The sequence below is a fragment of the Trichosurus vulpecula genome, chromosome 6 (assembly GCF_011100635.1).
Source record: "Trichosurus vulpecula isolate mTriVul1 chromosome 6, mTriVul1.pri, whole genome shotgun sequence".
Taxonomy (NCBI): domain Eukaryota; kingdom Metazoa; phylum Chordata; class Mammalia; order Diprotodontia; family Phalangeridae; genus Trichosurus; species Trichosurus vulpecula.
Window position 1 is genome coordinate 263,022,689 of NC_050578.1, and position 19,388 is coordinate 263,042,076.

At 35.2% G+C, this 19,388-nt stretch overlaps 2 protein-coding genes across 2 annotated transcripts; both read right to left on the reverse strand.

Moving 5' to 3' along the window:
* Positions 1–215: 215 nt before the first annotated feature.
* Positions 216–1,160, reverse strand: LOC118854106 (olfactory receptor 5D13-like). Its single transcript, XM_036764437.1, has one exon. It carries the CDS (start codon positions 1,158–1,160, stop codon positions 216–218), a length of 945 nt encoding a protein of 314 aa, XP_036620332.1.
* A 16,507-nt stretch (positions 1,161–17,667) lies between these two features.
* Positions 17,668–18,624, reverse strand: LOC118855048 (olfactory receptor 10AG1-like). The gene has a single exon (XM_036765179.1). The coding sequence runs from the start codon at positions 18,610–18,612 to the stop codon at positions 17,668–17,670; it is 945 nt and encodes a 314-aa protein (XP_036621074.1). The 5' UTR covers positions 18,613–18,624.
* Positions 18,625–19,388: the final 764 nt, after the last annotated feature.

Genomic DNA, 19,388 nt, shown 5'->3' on the forward strand with positions numbered 1-19,388 from the left:
TGTAATGATTCTCTGGCACTGATTTTTCTCATTAAAAATATTCTTGTATCATTTGCATAAGACTTATCTGAATACCTTTCAGATGTTTGTAGACACTGAAAGTGTGACCACAAGAGAAGGGAGTAACTGAATAGGGCTCACAGAATTAATTAAAAATCACCATAATTTCCATCAGAACAGTTTAGACAGAAGTCATAGAATCCATGTAAATGATATTATTGAGAAATGATTTTGAGATCTCTTATTTTCTTGAAAGTTTCCTTCACGTCATTGTTCCTTAGACTATATATGAAGGGATTTAGAACAGGAATCACTACAATATAAAAAACAGATCCTACTTTGACTACAAGCCCTGGGTTTTTAGAATTGGGAATAAAATAAAGGAAGATAATGGTCCCATAGAAGATGGTAACAGCTGTCAAGTGGGAGGCACAAGTGGAGAAAGCTTTATATCTCCCAGTGGCTGAATGCATTTTGAGGATAGTGACAAAAATAAAAAGATAGGATGTAAGGATAATGATGAGGGTGCAAAATGCACTGAAATTTGCAAAGATAAAAAGCATTATCTCACTGAAGTATTTATCAGAACAGGAAGCAGATAGGAAGACAGAATATTCACATACAAAGTTATTAATGATTTTGGTCTCACAAAATGACAATACAAGAAGTGAGTAGGTGAGTACAATAGAAGAAATTATGCCCCAAGAATATGCCACAGTCACAAGCAGGGCACAGCATCTCGGGGACATGGAAATTGTATATAGCAAGGGGTAACATATAGCGACAAAGCGGTCATAGGCCATCACTGCCAACATGCCCATCTCTGTTATCACACAGATGATTCCAATGGAAAACTGTGTGATGCAGCCTTTGATAGAGATGCTTTTGTCTTCTACAACTAAGTTTTCTAGTAGTTTTGGTGTTGCTATAGTGGAGTAACAGAAATCCACAAAGGACAAGTGCTTCAGGAAAAAGTACATTGGGGTGTGGAGTTTGGGATTGATGTTGATGACCACAATCATGCCCACATTCCCCACCACAGCAACTGCATAGACAATGAAGAACAATAGAAAGAGGGGCACCTGGAGCTCTGGATAATCAGAGAATCCTAAGAGGATGAACAGGACCACACTACTCTGATTTTTGTCAGGGGTCACCATGATTCCTGTTGGAGAAAATTAGAGATGGATTATGAAAAACAAAAAATAAATGAAATAGAGGAACAGAAGATAGTGACAGAGTATGAATTAGAAATTATTATTGTTATGTTTTTATAATAGGGGTAGATTCAAAGTTTACACTTTTTTCAAGTCCTATACACTTAGATTAAGAAAAAATCAAGGAGAATGAAAGAAGCTGAAGAGTGAAATAGAGAATGGTCTGAACATATGAATGTGTATTGATTCACCCCATCTCAACCTGTCCTATAACAAATGTTCCTTTTAGCAAATAGAGCTCATTAAAAACCCTTATATGAAGGAGAACCCACCAACTCCTGTGGCTGCCTGTTTCATTTGCTCAAACAAAATATTAGGACAAAGGTGGTTCATGTCCCCTCCACTTTGTGTATTTATTTTGTCATCTTGAATATGTCATTTCTACCCTTCTGATGTAGTCCAGTTCATTTTTCTGGAACCCAGTAGAAGAAGTGTCACCTATCTTTCCCATAGCAAATACATACAATCACATATGTATGTGTCTCTGTGTATACATATACATACATACATATATACATACACTCACATATACATATATGTATATGTGTGTATACACACATATATGTGTATACATACATGTAATATGTATATATATGTAAAACAATTTGAGGTCATGTGCCTATTGTCATAAAAATTCACATTTAGCATTAGTATTCTATAGAGACAGCCAAGTGACAGAGTGCTAACTGCGGACTCAGGAAAATCTGTGTTCAAAACTATCTTTGTGACCCTAAAGAAAAAAAAAAACCTCTGTTTGCTTATTCAAAAATATCACTTAATTTCATCATAACTGAAGGTGCACTATTAGCAATTACATTTGGATTAATTTTCCTTCTTTTTGCCCCATAGAGTATTTAAGTGAGAGTGTTTGTCATTTGGGAAAGCCCAAATTGGGCTGCCAAATCTAACTGGGAGAATGGGACACTAAGTGGGTAGGTTCTGATAAGCAGTAATTTGGATGGTGAGGGTAATAGCTGGAATATTTTTCTGTGAAGGAAATCATTTATATATGCTGTCAGTGAAATGACCCAAGAAGTTCGAGTGGCAGGAGGGACTCCTAAGTACCTGAATGCATGACAAAGCAACAAAGGAAAGAAAATGAGGCAAAAAATCATATATAAATTTTTTGTTTTCATAAAGAATTGTTTTCTTGTCTTCAACCTAATATTTCCATACCATCTTTTCCCCCTTCTTTCTTTTAGTCCATTAAAAGGAAAATTCTATGTTCAGGACTTCACCCTCATTTAAGAGGCAAAACTCAGGGAAAGTTATTCAAAGAAGTTATTTTTAAAATGCCAATGTAAAAACACATTGTTCGGATGATTACTGATGATCAGCACAGGATTCAAAATGCAGAAAGTTTCATTGGCATTTTTGTAATAACAGAAAGACCATCCCAACAGGTATTTGCAAAGGGAGAGCAACATTGTTGACTCCCCTCCTCCCTAAGTATTGTGATTGGTTCACAGTTCAGATAAGGCAACAGGTAAGTGAGCATGCCTGGTAGCTATTATCAGGCACTCCATGTACCCATCATGAAGACATGGAATTAGTGCTAAGGAGATATGATGAAAGCACATGCAGATTCCTGCAGGATGCCTTTCCTTGAGTACTTCCCTGAAAGCTAGCTGCTCAAAGCAAAAGTCAAGCAAGGTCAAAACGTAGATTCTTTTAAGCATGATTTTGCACTAATGACTGATTTTACAGAAGTGTTTTTCTTATGCTCACCATCATCTATCCCCAACCACCTCTATGTATACAAAGTTCCCTGTACTGTGGATGGAACACTGAACTGCTGACCCAGGAAACAGTAGACCTGAGTTCTAATACTATCACTGTAACAATCTATGAAATGTAGACTTTATTTCATAACTTCTCTGTGCCACAGTTTCCTCATTCATGAAATTGGGGGGAGGGAGTCCCCTGTCCTAATTTTCTCAGATCAAGTTAAGAGCATGTCAATATATTTTTAAAAAGTATTAAGAGTAAACTTTTATACTCATTTTTATCCAAAATATATTTGTTTTTAAGTCTCAGCTTTTCCAACCTCTGAAATCTGTGTCTGTTTCTACTTTCAAAAAAATTAAGTCATTGGAGCTAATAATCTCTAAATTCCCATCTAGTTTTAATATTCTATGTTCTATGGTCCCCTGTAGATCGGATATAGCATCTATCTATCTATCTATCTATCTATCTATCTATCTATCTATCTATCTATCTATCTATCTATCAATTGATCTGTCTGTCTGACTATTGCCTTATCTACTTGGATAGATAGATGGATGGATAGATAGATAGATAGATAGATAGATAGATAGACAGACAGACAGACAGACAGACAGACAGATAGACAGACAGATGGAGATATTGCATGTTGGCAAGAGATTCATAATCAAAAGGAACTGGGCTGTGGAATTGAATCAATAAGAACTCTTTGGTCTTATTGCTTTGAAGTTTTTGAGGGTTAATGTAGAGCAGTCTAATTCCATAGGAATAGGCTCTTAGGACACAAATTTATATGTGAGACTTAAACAGCCAATCTCTTAGAATTTAATTATATTAGAAAAAAAACATTAAAACCAAAATGGAAAATAATTAGCAATGTGATCTTCTCTACCAGAAAGCTATAAATGTAAAGAAAGTGTGTTTCTAAGTTTCCATAGCAAACAGTGATTTCATTTCCTTCATTAATTTTGCATTTAAACATTTTCCTATGGACTCAGTAAGATAAGAATGGTTAAAATAAAGTCCCAATTATTAACTGTGAACTTTAATCAATAGGCATATCAATATAATAATCCCAGACAAGCGTAAAGGACTTTCCACTTTTCAGAGAGTTTTGTAAATATGTTAATATATGTATGACAAGGATTCAACTTTGCAATCTACAAGAGCGACTTAAGAAAGGTATTTTTTTTTTCATATAAAGGAGATTGAAGTCATGGTGCGTGATTGCTTGTCTTCTCTTTTATGAATTTTCAACTCTTGAGAGAATCATAGTTTTGAGAAATGCTGAAAATCTGAGAGATCAATTGGATCTCCAACAAACATTCTCTATGTCAGAGAATTTCAGATTGTAACAGTAAAATATTTCATGCTTACCTTTCTCAGGTGGGAGGAAATAAATTAGTCACATTTCTTTGTGAAGATTGTTGAAACAACAAATCAAAATGAATATGTATATGCACTTATAAAAGTAACCTCTGCACAATAACCTGACCCTGGTAATAATGTCAGCTTCTGTCTACAATGCTGACTCTTTTCAAATCCACTAGAACTCTTTAGGTACAAATGATTCCTGATCTGTTCTGATCTGAAAGAACAGCTGTCCTCCAGGCCACTTTTCATTTTTAATGAGAAAATAGTTCATCTGTTTCCAAGAATGAGTTCAAGAGTCAAAGATCATTACATTATGTAGTCATTTAGAGTCCTGGGACTCACTGATGATGTTATTAGAACTCCAGGAATAAAATCAAGGGACTTCTTTCCCAGATGCATCTCTACTGAATAGCACCTTGGGGAGTACTCGAAAATTTTATTGTAAGTCTAAGAGACTGGATGATTCAGCAAATCGAAGTTAACGGTGCTTACATTTCCTGTATCATGTGACCATTATAGAAAAGTTACATAACAGATAAAGGTTTTGGCTAAGTGGGATATTATCCAGAGTGCCAATGACCATAACATACAAAGAGGATTTGAAGTAGAAGTCCCAGGAATCTAAACAAGCAAGAAGGATAACACAGACTGAAAGTAATTGATAAGCATGTAGAGCCAAACATAAGAATAAACACATTTTAATGATAATACCCATGCTTTTTTGTGCAAATGTTCATCCTGACTTTTAAATTTTCAGTGCATAATCCGTTACTGAGATAACTTTCTCAAGGTATATCAACAATCGAAACTTTGTTGCATTAATTCAAAATGTTTCACAGAAGGGATGAAAAATTTCACAGCTAAATCAATGCATTTTCCTTCCTGCAATGCCTCCAGCTTTAAATTTCCACATCCTATGAAATCTTTAATGTTTTGGTAAGCATAAAGAGATTCTATATATTTCATTTCCTTTTTACTTATTTCCTTTTTTCTATTCTTAAAAACACTTCACACACCTTTGCTTCTTGTCTATTTAGGGATTTCTCAATTGTTGGTTTGTTTTTGGATATCATACTTTTATGATAGATTATTAAAGAAAATATTATATTTTCCAGTAATAAAATTTCTTTTTCTTTGAGCAAGCTTTGTTCAAAGTGACAATCTTTCTACTTTGCCTATCTGCTGAATTTTTCCTTGTAGCATGTAAAAATATTGAAAAAAATCCAAAAAACACAGTCACATTATCTTTTTGTATTCTGCAATCATATCACAAATGTCTTAAGTGAGGAATTTGTTTGATCCTAAGAATAATAGAGAGTGGCTAATGCCACAATGATGTCCTTATCCTTCAGAAATTATATCAGATGGTTAAATATTGGGGTTACAGCACAATAAACAAGGGACAGAATTTTGCCTACACCATGATTTTTTGGGGGAGAGATTAGCAGCAAATATGAAATACAGGACCCAAAAAATAAGCCAACCACCACAAGGTGCGAAGAACAAGTGGAGAAAGTTTTTCGTCTCCCCATGGCCGGTGGAAGCTTCTGGATTGGTCACAATTATCATTAGAAAAAACTATCATAGCAAATAATATAGTGCCAGCATAGGAATACAATTTATTTACAAAAAAATGTCCCCACAGGCCAGTTTTAGTAATGGAAGGATGTGACAAAAACATGATTGCCATTGTTAGAATGATAGAAATACAGGAAAAAAATGGTATGTTTCTGCTATCTCAAGTGGCATAACAGTGATCCAGGAGCCAACTACCAACTTGATACAAGCCTTGTGATTCATGATAAGAGGATAGTTCCAAGGATTTCAAATGGCTATATTACAGTCATAAAACATCATGGCTAGAAGCAAACATTCAATGTTTCCCAGAATAAGAAAGAAGCAAAGTTGTACAGCAAAAGCCAGAAAATAACTTTCTTTTCTGGGTTAGAAGGTTTCTCAGCTTTCTGGGGAGAGTCACTGATGTGCAACAGATGTCTAGGAAGGAAAGGTGAATGAGGAAAAAAAATACATGGGGATTTTGAGAGATTGATTTATTTTGATAATTACAGTGATGGAGCCATTTCCTGTAAAATATTTCTGTATGACCAAGAAAACACCAAATAGAAATCCATGATGGTCAGAAAAGTCAGCAAATCCCAAAATAATGAATTCAACCAAAACACTGACATTTCTTTTTACCATGTTTTACTTTCATCTGTTGGAACAATAAATTCAGAATGGTCATCATTTCTTCAATTCATGTAACTCAGTTTACTTTCATTTAAAAGAAAGAGATCTTAGAGATCTAACTGATCTCTGAGTTCCCTTCTAGCTACAACATTCTCTCATTTATGTTCTAGTTTTCTTAATTAAATGATTTCACCAACATTTATTAAGTGGCTACTATTTAATTCAAAGATAGGGAAAAAAGTACCATTATATCGTTGATATTTAGAAGTTCTACATGAAGGCTTTCTCTGTTCCAATGTAAGTTGGAAATTTTAAAAATATTATAATCTTAGAAAATTTTTGGAGACTTGAAAGGTTATCAGTCTACACACATATAAACATATACAGGTAGATATATATATATATATATATATATATATATATATATATATATATATATGTACACATATCTACATATATCCATACACACATATATACATATACATATGCTTACACATATACCCATTTTCTACATATTTGTATCTATTTATCTATCTAGATATACATACACATATATATCACCTGTTATTCATCCTTCATTTTTGAAGAGGGCCAGTGGCATCATTGCCTGATATCTTGATTTGTGTGTGAATTGGACTTAATTGAGGTAGAGTTGCACAAAGTCATCTGCCTCACTCTCTCTCTTCCAGAGTCATTGAAGTCACTGAATACAAGAACCAGGCCTATACTTTCATCTATCTTGATTGAAGTCAGTGTTCAATATTTGTTTCTCGATTATTAACAATTTTACTTCATGCCTTTGATAGTACAATTTCAGCTGCAGTCAAAGCACATCAAATTTAGAGTAAAGGCAAGTGGATCTGAACCAGGTCTGTGTCACTTACTATCTATTAGACCAAAGCAAGTCACTTATCCACTCTGAGTTTGTTTCCTCATTTGAAAGATAAGCTAGCTGTATGAGATGTCTTTAGTGTATGTTCCCTTTATTGTCATTCCAGCTCTCAGACTCTGATCTTATAATTGAAAGCCCTTCCTTCCTAAAGTCTTTCCCTATTTCATCTTGACTAAAATTCCATGATTAGTGATCACATCTACTTTAACGTTTTTTCATTTTTGTCACTAAGTGCACCAAGAAGAGATATGTTCAGGAGAGAATGAGGCATTTTGTAGTTCTGACAGGCTTTGAAGTAAAAGGAGAGAGCTTGCTTTGCCAGGAATGTGCAAAACACTTTACAATTATTATCTATTTGATCCTTATCAAAACCCTGGGAGATAAGTGCTATTATTGTCTCCATCTTTCAGCAGAGGAAACTGAGGTAAATGGAGACAAAGTGACTTGCCCAAGGTCACACAGTTAGTAAGTGTCTGAGGGCACATTTGAATACAGGTCTTCCTGAATCTAGCCCTGGTGCTCTACCTGCTGTGCCACCAGACTGATTCAGGAAGAATTCCTTTTTTTTTTTTTTTTTTTTACCATCGGTTAAGAGATCATACAGTTGGGGTGATATTTTTAACCTAAACTGAAAGGAAAAAATCATCTTCTTGTTGTGGAATTTGTATAAATGGAGAAAAATTAATGACAGAAATTTTTGCATGTTTTTTTTTCATATAAAAGAAAATAAATAAATGGACCGCATCATGCATAAACATGTTTCAGCACCAAAGAGAATTTCAAAGCAATTTGCAACTGCATTAGAACATGCTGTGAATATCATTAATTATATGAAATTAAGACCAATTATCTTTTCATTGTTTCCCTTTTTATGCAGAGGGTCAGTAAGTGTGTCATCTTGCTAACCCACATAGATGTTAGGAGGTTTTCTTAAAGCACAATTATTACAAGTAATACTTAAATCTTCTTTAATTAGACTTTTCCTTCTTTTATTCTTTCACCCTGAGTGAATGTATAAGGGTTATGATATGGTTAGAAAGATTGGTCTACTTAGCAGATATTCACATAAATTAATGAATTGACTACATCATTGAGGGATATATATTCCTTTAATACAAATACATTCCAAGTTTACAAAGTAAAGAGTGACTAAGATGCTAAAATTGTAAATTACACAATTGAGAAAAAACTATTAAGTGCTTCATGACATTGCATATTTTATTAGAAAATAAATTATCATTGGATCATGCCATCAAAAAAGACATGAATAAATAACTAAAATTGTAGAAGTGATTTCCAATAAATATTTTCTGGAAATTTTCAAGAAAAAAATGGATTCTCATCCAATTTATATCAGATATTTGGTGTCTTTTTTATCACTTGCAAATAACTAGACAATGAAGCAAAAAGGAAATGCAATCTATGTGAATAAATTTTGGACTGCAAACATGACTCAGATGAAAATTTCATAAATGTTAGACTAAAAGTTTTATTCATTCATTCACTTGCTCATTTGCTGATTGAATATTCTTTCATTTAGCTATTTCCTTCTTTAACAAAGATAGCTCATAATATTTTTCTACAATTTTCCATCACATATTTGCATAAGCAACCATTTTCATTTTATACATACTTTAAATCAAAATTCAAAAATAAACTTGATATGGAAGCACATTGAAGACTATGTTTGTCAGATGCCAAATGACATATGGCAAACTTTTTTATATTCAAAATACAGTTTATATGTAGTTATTACATGAAACATTTTTTTATTCGAAAAATATTTTCAAATTCCAGGTTACACTTGAGGATCTAGAGGACCACATGTGGTCTCAAGGCTGCAGGTTCCTCACCTCTGCCCTAGACCAACAGGAGGGGGCAAAGGTCACAGGCAAAAATTATACAGTTACAATGTGAGATGGATTTTTATGATGCATGACTGCAGCAAGTGCAGGGGTGCTAAAAACTGGATATTGATGTAAATCAAATACTACATGTGAAAACATCACTTGGTACTATATGGTCCCATCTTGGAGAAACAGGTGTTAAAGCTTATGATAGGACACTGTTTAAATGGTCAAATTTGAATATTGACCCTTAAGGACTTAATGATTCTAGTGACTTTCTTTATGAGATTTCTTCACTTCTACCCTTTGTATGTTCCTAGTGTGAAAAATGATTTTTCTAAGTAATTGGTACCTTGGATATTCATAGCTCCTCCCCTCCTTCAGCCCCCTTCTCTAAATTTCTTCAGAAGGACATTACTGAAAATGAGATTTTGTTGAGTCTTATCCTGATCAAACTCCAACCCAAGCCTGACATGATTTAATTAAAGGTATGGGAGCTCCATTGTGTACTGCTCAAGCTTAGGTGGAGACAGATTCTTCTGCCTAGATACCCCAAGCCCTGGAGTGGTCTTGTAGGGTGGTGACCTGTTAGAACAGGTATTTCCTCTGTCCTGGAGAAGAATGATGAGGAACTGATATCAACCCCTGTTGAAAAGGATTTATAAACTGGTCATTCCAGCCCCCAAATTGAGCCAGTTGTGAACTAGCCAACTTCTGGATGTGACTCCCATGCAGTGCATATATGTTACCATCTTGAGAGAAATTAAAACATGGACACAACCTAATTTCATTTGTCTCTTTTCTTAGAACAAACTCTGTGGAGGCTGGCACTTGTTATCTATATTGGTGTCTTATCTTGCCATCATCCTAAAATGATGTAGTATTGATGTGATCAAATATCTTCCCCACCCATTCAATAGGCATCAGGTGGGCCTAGGTTAAAGTTTTATTTATCTTTGTTTGTAAGTAGGTCTAAAGCCCCTACTTACTAGGTGCTAAACCTATGTGGGCATGAAGCCCTCAAAACCCTAAGGTGAGTTTCCAAGATCAGAGCCAATAGCACATGTACTCAGTTCTAGTCAATCATGAATTCAGCCAATCAGAGACCTGAGTTCTAGCCAATCAGATGCCAGCTAGCACTGTATAAAAGGAGAGCTCAGAGTTGAAGAGGAGCAGAAATGAGAGGAAGACATTGAGGCATCAGACATCCAAAGGCTGCTGAAGAGCAGACATTGAGAGAACCAGCATTGGCAGAGCTGCAGAAGAGAGTGCTGATCTGAGAGTTAGGATTTCTGAGTGATTGTTTACAGGAAAGCTCTAGCAGGGTCAGGGGGAGGTTACAGGATGACTTGGTTCCTTGCTATAATACTGTGTTATAATTTCCTTGTTAGTACCTTGAGGTGGGCTTACTGGGTTTGGAATATAGCTGCTACTCTATTGAATTGGGGGTATTGGTTCTTGGATTTGATCTTCTGGAGTCTAAATAAATGTTATTTTTCTTGTGCCTCCTACATAAAGAGTTTTTCATACTTTGGGATTCTGAACCATTCAGGCATATTCATGGTCATCCTTGAGGTCATGAATCTTGCCTTATTGATATAATCCCACCATTCTGTGTTCCACAAGAATTTTTTTTGAGTTATTTGCTTAGTGACCTTATATGTGAAAGAGATGGCCTTTCTTCCCCCATTAGTCAGGAATGGGAACTCAGCAATCTAGGAACCAATTACCAGCTGGCCATACATCTTATAGTTCATGATGAAAATACAGTGTAAAGGCTTAAATAGCCACATATTTGTAATAAGCCATCAGAGGTGAGAAGAAGCTTTTAGTGACTTCCAAAATACAGAGGCAACAAAAGCTGCATAAAAAATAGTGATGAGGAAATTATTCTCTTTAAGCTCCAAACATCTCTCAGAAGTTTGAGAAGACTGATTGACACACAACAGATGTCCAAGAATGAAAAGTTCCCATTGAGGGAAAACACATAGTGCTATGAAGAGCTAGATTTTTTTTTGCATTGATTTTGTTTATTTCAGATATTGAAAAAATAGGCATCGGAAATGTAATTTGTGGCAAAGAGATTAAAGAATACAGCAAAATGATAATCAGATTGCAATTTTAAAATTTAAGATACTTTTTAAAAAGTGAAAGTGTAAGTCATCCTCTTTTCATTCACAGATATGAAGTAGGATTGCTCAAGTCACAATTCTGAATATGTAAATGTGATGTTACTCCAGGATAAACTTCCTGCATGGGCAGCAGAACTCCTAGTTTTTGTCCCTTCTTGACTGGACCTTTATATTTCAAAGGCTTCACATAGAATATTTTGATACAATAACCTTCCCCAGTTACCTCAACACCATCACTGATAGCATTATCTTTTTTATAAGGTTTTGCCTGCCTCACAATCATTGCATAGAAAGGGACATACACAACTGATCCATCTGCACACTTCACGTCCATCCCAGTGTGTTTCCTTTCACCTCTTTTCATGCTTCTCTTGATTCTTGTGTTTGAAAGTCAAATTTTATATTCAGTTCTGGTCTTTTAACTGAGAAAGCTTGAAAGTCCTCTATTTTATTGAAAATCCATATTTTGCCTTGGAGCATGATACTCAGTTTTGCTGGGTAGGTGATTCTTGGTTTTAATCCTAGCTCCATTGACCTCCGGAATATCGTATTCCAAGCCCTTCAATCTCTGAATGTAGAAGCTGCCAGATCTTAGGTTATTCTGATTGGGTTTCCACAATACTCAAATTGTTTCTTTCTGGCTGCTTGCAGTATTTTCTCCTTGATCTGGGAGCTCTGGAATTTGGCAACAATATTCCTAGGAGATTTCTTTTTGGGATCTATTTGAGGAGGCAATGGATGGATTCTTTCAATTTCTATTTTGCCCTGTGGCTCTAGAATATCAGGGCAGTTCTCCTTGATAATTTCTTGAAAGATGATTTCTAGGCTCTTTTTTTGATCATGGCTTTCAGGTAGTCCAATAATTTTTAAATTATCTCTCCTGGATCTATTTTCTAGGTCAGTGGTTTTTCCAATGAGATACTTCACATTGTCTTCCATTTTTTCATTCCTTTGGTTCTGTTTTATAATATCTTGATTTCTCATAAAGTCACTAGCTTCCACTTGCTCCAATCTAATTTTTAAAGTAGTATTTTCTTCACTGGTCATTTGGACCTCCTTTTCGATTTGGTTAATTCTGCCTTTCAAGGCATTCTTCTCCTCATTGGCTTTTTGGAGCTCTTTTGCCATTTGAGTTAATCTATTTTTTAAGGTGTTGTTTTCTTCCGTGTATTTTTCAGTATTTTTTTGGGTCTCCTTTAGTAAGTCATTGACTTGTTTTTCATGGTTTTCTCGCATCCTTCTCATTTCTCTTCCCAATTTTTCCTCTACTTCTCTAACTTGCTTTTCCAAATCCTTTTTGAGCTCTTCCATGGCCTGGGACCAGTTCATGTTTCTCTTGGAAGTTTCTATTGTAGGCACTTTGACTTTGTTAATTTCTGTCTGTATGTTTTGGTCTTCTTTGTCACCAAAGAAAGAATGCAAAGTCTGAGACTGAATCTGGGTGTGTTTTCGCTGCCTGGCCATATTCCCAACCAACTAACTTGACCCTTGAGTTTTTCAGCAGGATATGACTGCTTGTAGACTACAGAGTTCTATGTTCCACGTTTGATGGGGAGGTGCCAGCTCTGTCACACCAGCACTACTCCTTCCCCAAGAACCCCCAACCCGGACTGGGCTTAGATCTTCAGCAGGCTGTGCACTCCTGCTCTGATCCACCACTTAATTCATCCCACCAGGTGGGCCTGGGACCAGAAGCAACAGCAGCTGTAGCTGCCCCACCTCCACTGCCCCCGGTGCTGGAAGCCAAACCGCGAACTCCTTCCACTCCCGCAGCTTTTCCCACTAACCTTCTCTGCTGTCTTTGGTGTTTGTGGGTTAAGGAGTCTGGTAACTGCCACAGCTCACTGATTCAGGGTGCTAGGACCCCCTCCACCCAGCTCCTGGTCTGGTTGGTCCACAATGCTCAGGCTGGGCTCTGCGCCACTCCGTTCCCAGCTCCCAGCTCCCAGCTCCGTGTGGAATAGACCTCACCCAGAGACCATCCAGGCTGTCCTGGGCTGGAGCCCTGCTTCCCTCTGCTGTTTTGTGGGTTCTGCCATTCTAGAATTGGTTCAGAGCCATTTTTTATGGGTTTTTGGAGGGACGTGGCAGGGAGCTCACACTGGTCCCTGCTTGCCAGCTGCCATCTTGGCTCTGGATCCAAAGAGCTAGATTTTATTTAATGAGGACAGTGATGAAAAATTTCCTAAAAGAATAATCATGTGGGAGACTAAGAAAATCCCAAACAGATACTCTTGGAGGTTAAAAAGGTCAGGAAATCCCAGGATAATAAACTTTCCTTCCTCTGTGTGGTTTACTTCTAATATTGTTTACAATTATTATAGAAATGTAAACTTCAGAATAGGAAGTCTTTTCAAATATCTGGACCAGTTTCCTCTCCTCTAAACTGTGGTATTTGTATAAGACAATCAGTAATGTCCCTTCTATATCCAACATTTGTGTTTTAATTTCCCTCACCTAAAATAGTGGTCTATAGATGTTTTTGATCATACATATCTATCAGTTTAAAACAAAAGTGAATCTCAAATATATGTGTGTATTTGAGAATGTACTAACAGAAGTTATAAAACAAAGCAAAAACTTTCAAAGGCAAGATTAAGGTGAAATAATATTTTATTGTTGAGTTAGGTTATGGCATTGCCCATACAGAACTTAAAAACAAGAACAAAACCCTTCATGGAGCAAGGATTTTAACAAAATATTTAAAACCTTGAAGCAGGGTTAGTAATCAAGATATCACTATGATAATATAAAAAAGAGGCAATGAGAGCCTAAATTACATTTGTGACTCTGAGTAGAGGACATTACCTTCCAGTTGCTTTGAATAGGAAACAAAAGGGAAGTTATTACCTTTTTTCAAAAGTGCAGCTTTACATTCTATCTATCTATCTATCTATCTATCTATCTATCTATCTACCTATCTATCTATAATTTGTGTATATGTATGTATTTATATATAATGTGTGTATACTTATATATGTATATATGCATGTGTATGTGTATATGTATGTGTGTATATGTGTATGTACATGTAGGTGTATATATAATGTGTATATATATATACACATATATGTATATATTTCAGAATATGAAAATTATATGAGTTAATTTGCTTCATATTACTTTCCCCACTCTTTCTTGTTACTAGCTTTCTGACATTCTTTCAAGACCTTATTTCAATTTATCAATTTTCTGTGAAGGCTTCTCTGACAAACCCAGTACATATTTGTAACCTAGATAAGACATGTACAATATATTATCTCATAATCTTAGATTTATTTAATAACTTCTTACTAATATTTTCTATTTATTTTCTCCCTTTAATTATATTAAGTATCCAACACTCCTGCAAGAGAGTTATCCCATTTGACAAATAATGTTTTTTATAGAAGAAAATATCAGCACAACTGATTGATGCAATGGAAATGTCCAAAAATGTGCAGTGTGTAACAACTTTATACTTCTCACCACCACATTGGGATATATTGGTAGTATCTTCTCATATCTCCTCATTTCAGTTCTGCTTCATTTTTATAAATTCATAACATTTGCTTTATTTTTATTTGGTATTGTTTTATTTATTTTTGAATTATGTTTATCTCGTCTTTTTCCATTTATATTGTTATAGTCACTGTGTGCAGTATTTCCTTGGTTCTGCTTACCTCATTGTGTTTCAGTTCTTACAGATCTTTCCATGCTTTTCTGTATTCATCACACATACATCATTTCATACAGCACAGTATTAATTCAATTTTTTATTAAAAGGGTAGGAACAAAAAATAAAGTAAGGCATTCCATATAATTGTATAATGAATTACATTCATGTACCACAATTTGTTCAGCCATTCCTCAATCCATTGACATCTATGTTATTTTCAATTCTTAATTCTCAAAAAAAAATAGTGCTCCTTTGAATATTTAACTTCTTTATTATCAATGGTGTTCTTGAAGTATAAGTCTGGAGAGAGAGCTTCTAGTTCAAAGGATATATATAGTCACTTTATTTACAAAATTTTTAAATGGTTTCATAATTCCACAAAAATGTTTTAGTGTGCCTATGCTGCCACAATTGCTTCAACATTGATTGCTGCCACTTTTGTAGCTTGTCAGTTTGTAGTTTTGCCAGTTTGTGGTGTGTAATATGAAGCTTGTTTAATTTTGATTTGCATTTCTATTATTATTAATGTATTTTGGGCATTCTATCATGTGCTTATGAATACTATGACATTTTTCTTTTAAGAACTGTTTTTTTTTTTTTCTGATTTTGTATTAACCAGCGTATGCCTATCATTCCAATGAGGTAATGATAATAAAAATGATGAACATGTAGGAAACAATAATAAATAAAATCATAAAATTTGCATGTATTTTGAAGATTCAGTTCTCATCTAATAGCTTATGTTCTGCCTTCTTTTATGCCTTACACCTACTGGGCATTCAATGTTTATTAGAAGATTTAATAAATAAGGAAAGTTGCATTTAATAGATGATTTCAGGGTCTGACAGCTCACCTCCTACTACAAAATAATCCTCCCACTGACCAATTCATGAGACTCCATCATTAGAGTTTCATTCTGTTGCTTAATTATTTTTGTTCCTTTAAATTCCCTTTGGGAAAGGTAAAACAATGAACACTTCTTCAGTTGTAACTTTAATGGGAATCTGTTATCAAGTCCTCTGCGTCATGACAAATATTGAAGGGTTTCATACTGAGAAACTGGACAATTATATGGATTGCCTTACTTTATTTTTTGTTCCTACCCTTTAAAAAAAAAAGAACACTAACCAGGTAAAATTGACCCTAGAACTCTAGAGTGGCATTACAAAGTAAGGAAGTAACAGCATTCTACATGATTCTTATAAAATGGAAGAATCACCAAGAAAAGTGCAGAATGAATGAATGGGAAAAATAAATAAATGAAAGGAATGGAGTAACACAGTTTAAGTTTCCATTTAATGAAAGACTATGCCTCGTAAAAAGAAATGTTTCCACCCTAGACAGTAGAATTTTTAGAAACTCTAGCATATGGCACCTTCTCTACTGATCCGAGTTTGTCTACCTACCTACAAAGGAGGAAATATAGTATTGTCTCTTAGAAAGAATACTGGACTAGATCTGAGTTCTTCCTACTTGCCTCCCACAATTATCTGTGTGATTTGGATCAATATATATGCTTTTTTATGTTTGTCTATTTGTTGATGAAATTGAAATGATATACTGATTATTTGAGAGGATGATGCTGTAACAACAATGTTGCTGGCAGCTACTGTGGCTGTGAAAGACCAACAACAAGCGCACACAGAAGGACTGCCAACACAGGTTCTTCAATCTGCTTTTCTAAGGAAAGCAATTTTAAGGGGTTAATGATCACACTTTAATTAAAGATACATATATCATTCACTTAGTTCAGGGGGAAAAGATCATCCCCCTGAACTTCAGGGCAAACGCAAACAGAAATTATAAACAGAAAATGTCAACAGATCACATAACACAAACCAGTAGACAGGCTTCTAGCTTTCTGTCCAACATCTCACTACATAGTTACCAGAGAAGCACTAACAGCTGGGTTTTTTCAAAACTGGGGTGGGGGGCTTATTTCAATGGCTTTCTCAGAGTCTCATCACCCTTTTCATGAGTGTACCCACCAAAAGTCAAAAGCTAACTTTCCAGTACATATACTTTGTTCAGGACCCTGGGGGTTGGAGAATGTGGGAAACTTCCAACCACCAGCACCACATCATATACAAATCAAGCACTCTCAATTGTCTCATGCTGAAAAACATTCTAAGACAAAAGATTTCACATTACCTGCCCCATTCAAAAAAAGGCCAAACTCATTAAAGGCACTTAAGAGAAGAATAGCAAAAACTCCTCCCCTGATTACCATTAGAGATGCCAAGCTCAATAGAGAGAACTCTTGTCAAATATATTTCATAAATGCAAGGTGACAGATAAATACAGTGTTATATTATTTTTGCCTAATATCTAAACTGCACACATGTGTGTGTATGCATGTGTATGTGGTTGTAATAGAAATTTCTAGCTCTATAATTCACAGATATATGTTTGTATGTACGTATATTTATATATCTATAAACATATCCACATATATCTCGAGTGCTTTAAAAATTTACTGTTATTTCTGAATGTTGATACCCTTATGACAATTAGTATTAAAAATTTTCCATGGCATCATTACCTTTCTAAGGTAAGTGGAACTCTTGACAGAGAAAAGATTCTTATAGGAAGCCTGAGTTAAAAGGACAGAAATCATGTCTCTCCAGTTCTGCTATTTGCAGGATGAGTCAAGCCACTTAGGTAACAATTTCCTCATTGCCACAATGACATCCTTGTTCCTCAGACTATATATTAGGGGATTAAACAATGGTGTCACAGTGGTATAGAAAAGAGAGAGCACTTTATCTGTTCCTCCTGATGTTTTGGACTTGGGGAGCAAATATGTAATGATAGCAGACCCAAAGAATAAGCCCACAACAATGAGGTGGGAGGAACATGTAGAGAAGGCTTTGGATCTCCCTGTAGCTGAAGGGAGTTTAAGGATAGTGGTGATTATCTTAATGTAGGAAACAACTATCAACAGAAAAGGAAACATACCAAACAGCACAGCATTAGCATAGACTGGGAATTCATTAAATGAATTGTCCCCACATGTTAGTTTCACTAAGGGAGGAGCATCACAGAAAATGTGATTGAGCTTGTTAGAACCACAGAGGGGAAGAGAGAAAATCTCATATGTCAACCCTGCTTGGACTGCAATTGCACTGATCCAAGAGCCAAACACCGACTGGACACACATTTTGTAGTTCACGATTAAAGGGTAGTATAGTGGCCTACAGATAGCCACATAACGGTCATAAGCCATCACTGCTAGGAGGAAGCACTCAGTACCCCCAAGAATAAGAAAGAAGCCAAGTTGTATGGCACAGGTTGAAAGAGAAATGATTCTCCTTTGTGTCCAAAGGTCTGCCAGCATTCTGGGAAGAATCACTGATGTGTAACAGATTTCCAAAAAGGAAAAGTTTCCAAGGAAAAAATACATGGGAGTCTGGAGAGCAGGGTCACACTTGGTTATCACAATGATGAGTCCATTTCCTGTCAGGATACTCACATAGATGATAACAAAAATCCCAAATAAGAGTACTTGGAGATTTGGAACATCAGAAAATCCAAGGAGAATGAATTCCTTTATGCCAGTGAGATTTTCTCCTGCCATTTATTCTGTAGCTTCCAAATGAAGAAATAGTGAACTGAGGATGTGCCAGCACTTCCTTGCTCTGGACCTTAATTTGTCCTCAGTAATTAATGAGTTTAGACTAAATGATAGTTTCTTTTCAGCTTTTTAATATTTTGTTTTAAATATCTAAAAACCCTTTAATTAAACAATTAAAAAATATTGTTCTCACTATTCCATTCAACATTTATAATAAACATAATAATGATGATAATGAACATAATAATAAACCACAAAACCAAGAATTATATTTACCTTTGCAAGAGTCCAGCGAAAATTAGGTTTCTATATTATCATGGCATAGTGACCTTTTCTCAGTTTGAGTTGCACCTAGGATAAGAAGATGGGATTCACACAAGAGCAACAGGAACAATAGAAATCATAACAAATTAACATATCAGTGTAGCAAATTGTTCCTGGAATCTTTACATTTTAACTCCATTAAATAAATGAGAATAAGAATATCATCATGAACTTCATCATTATCGCCCTCCTCATTGTTATCTTTCTCACAATTATCAATATCATCATCATCTTTAACACTACTAGAATTAAAGTGCATTCCACAATTCTATAGAATATTAACTTGAATCTTTGTATTTTATTTAGTGCAAAAAGTTAGTTTATGCAACTCTACAATAGATTGCCAAATATTAAGGGCATTACAGTTACTTAATTCAGACCATTGCTCTCTACAATTAACCAAAAAGTTAGAATAATATAATGAACATGGACTACAATTTCAATAGTGCGACTCT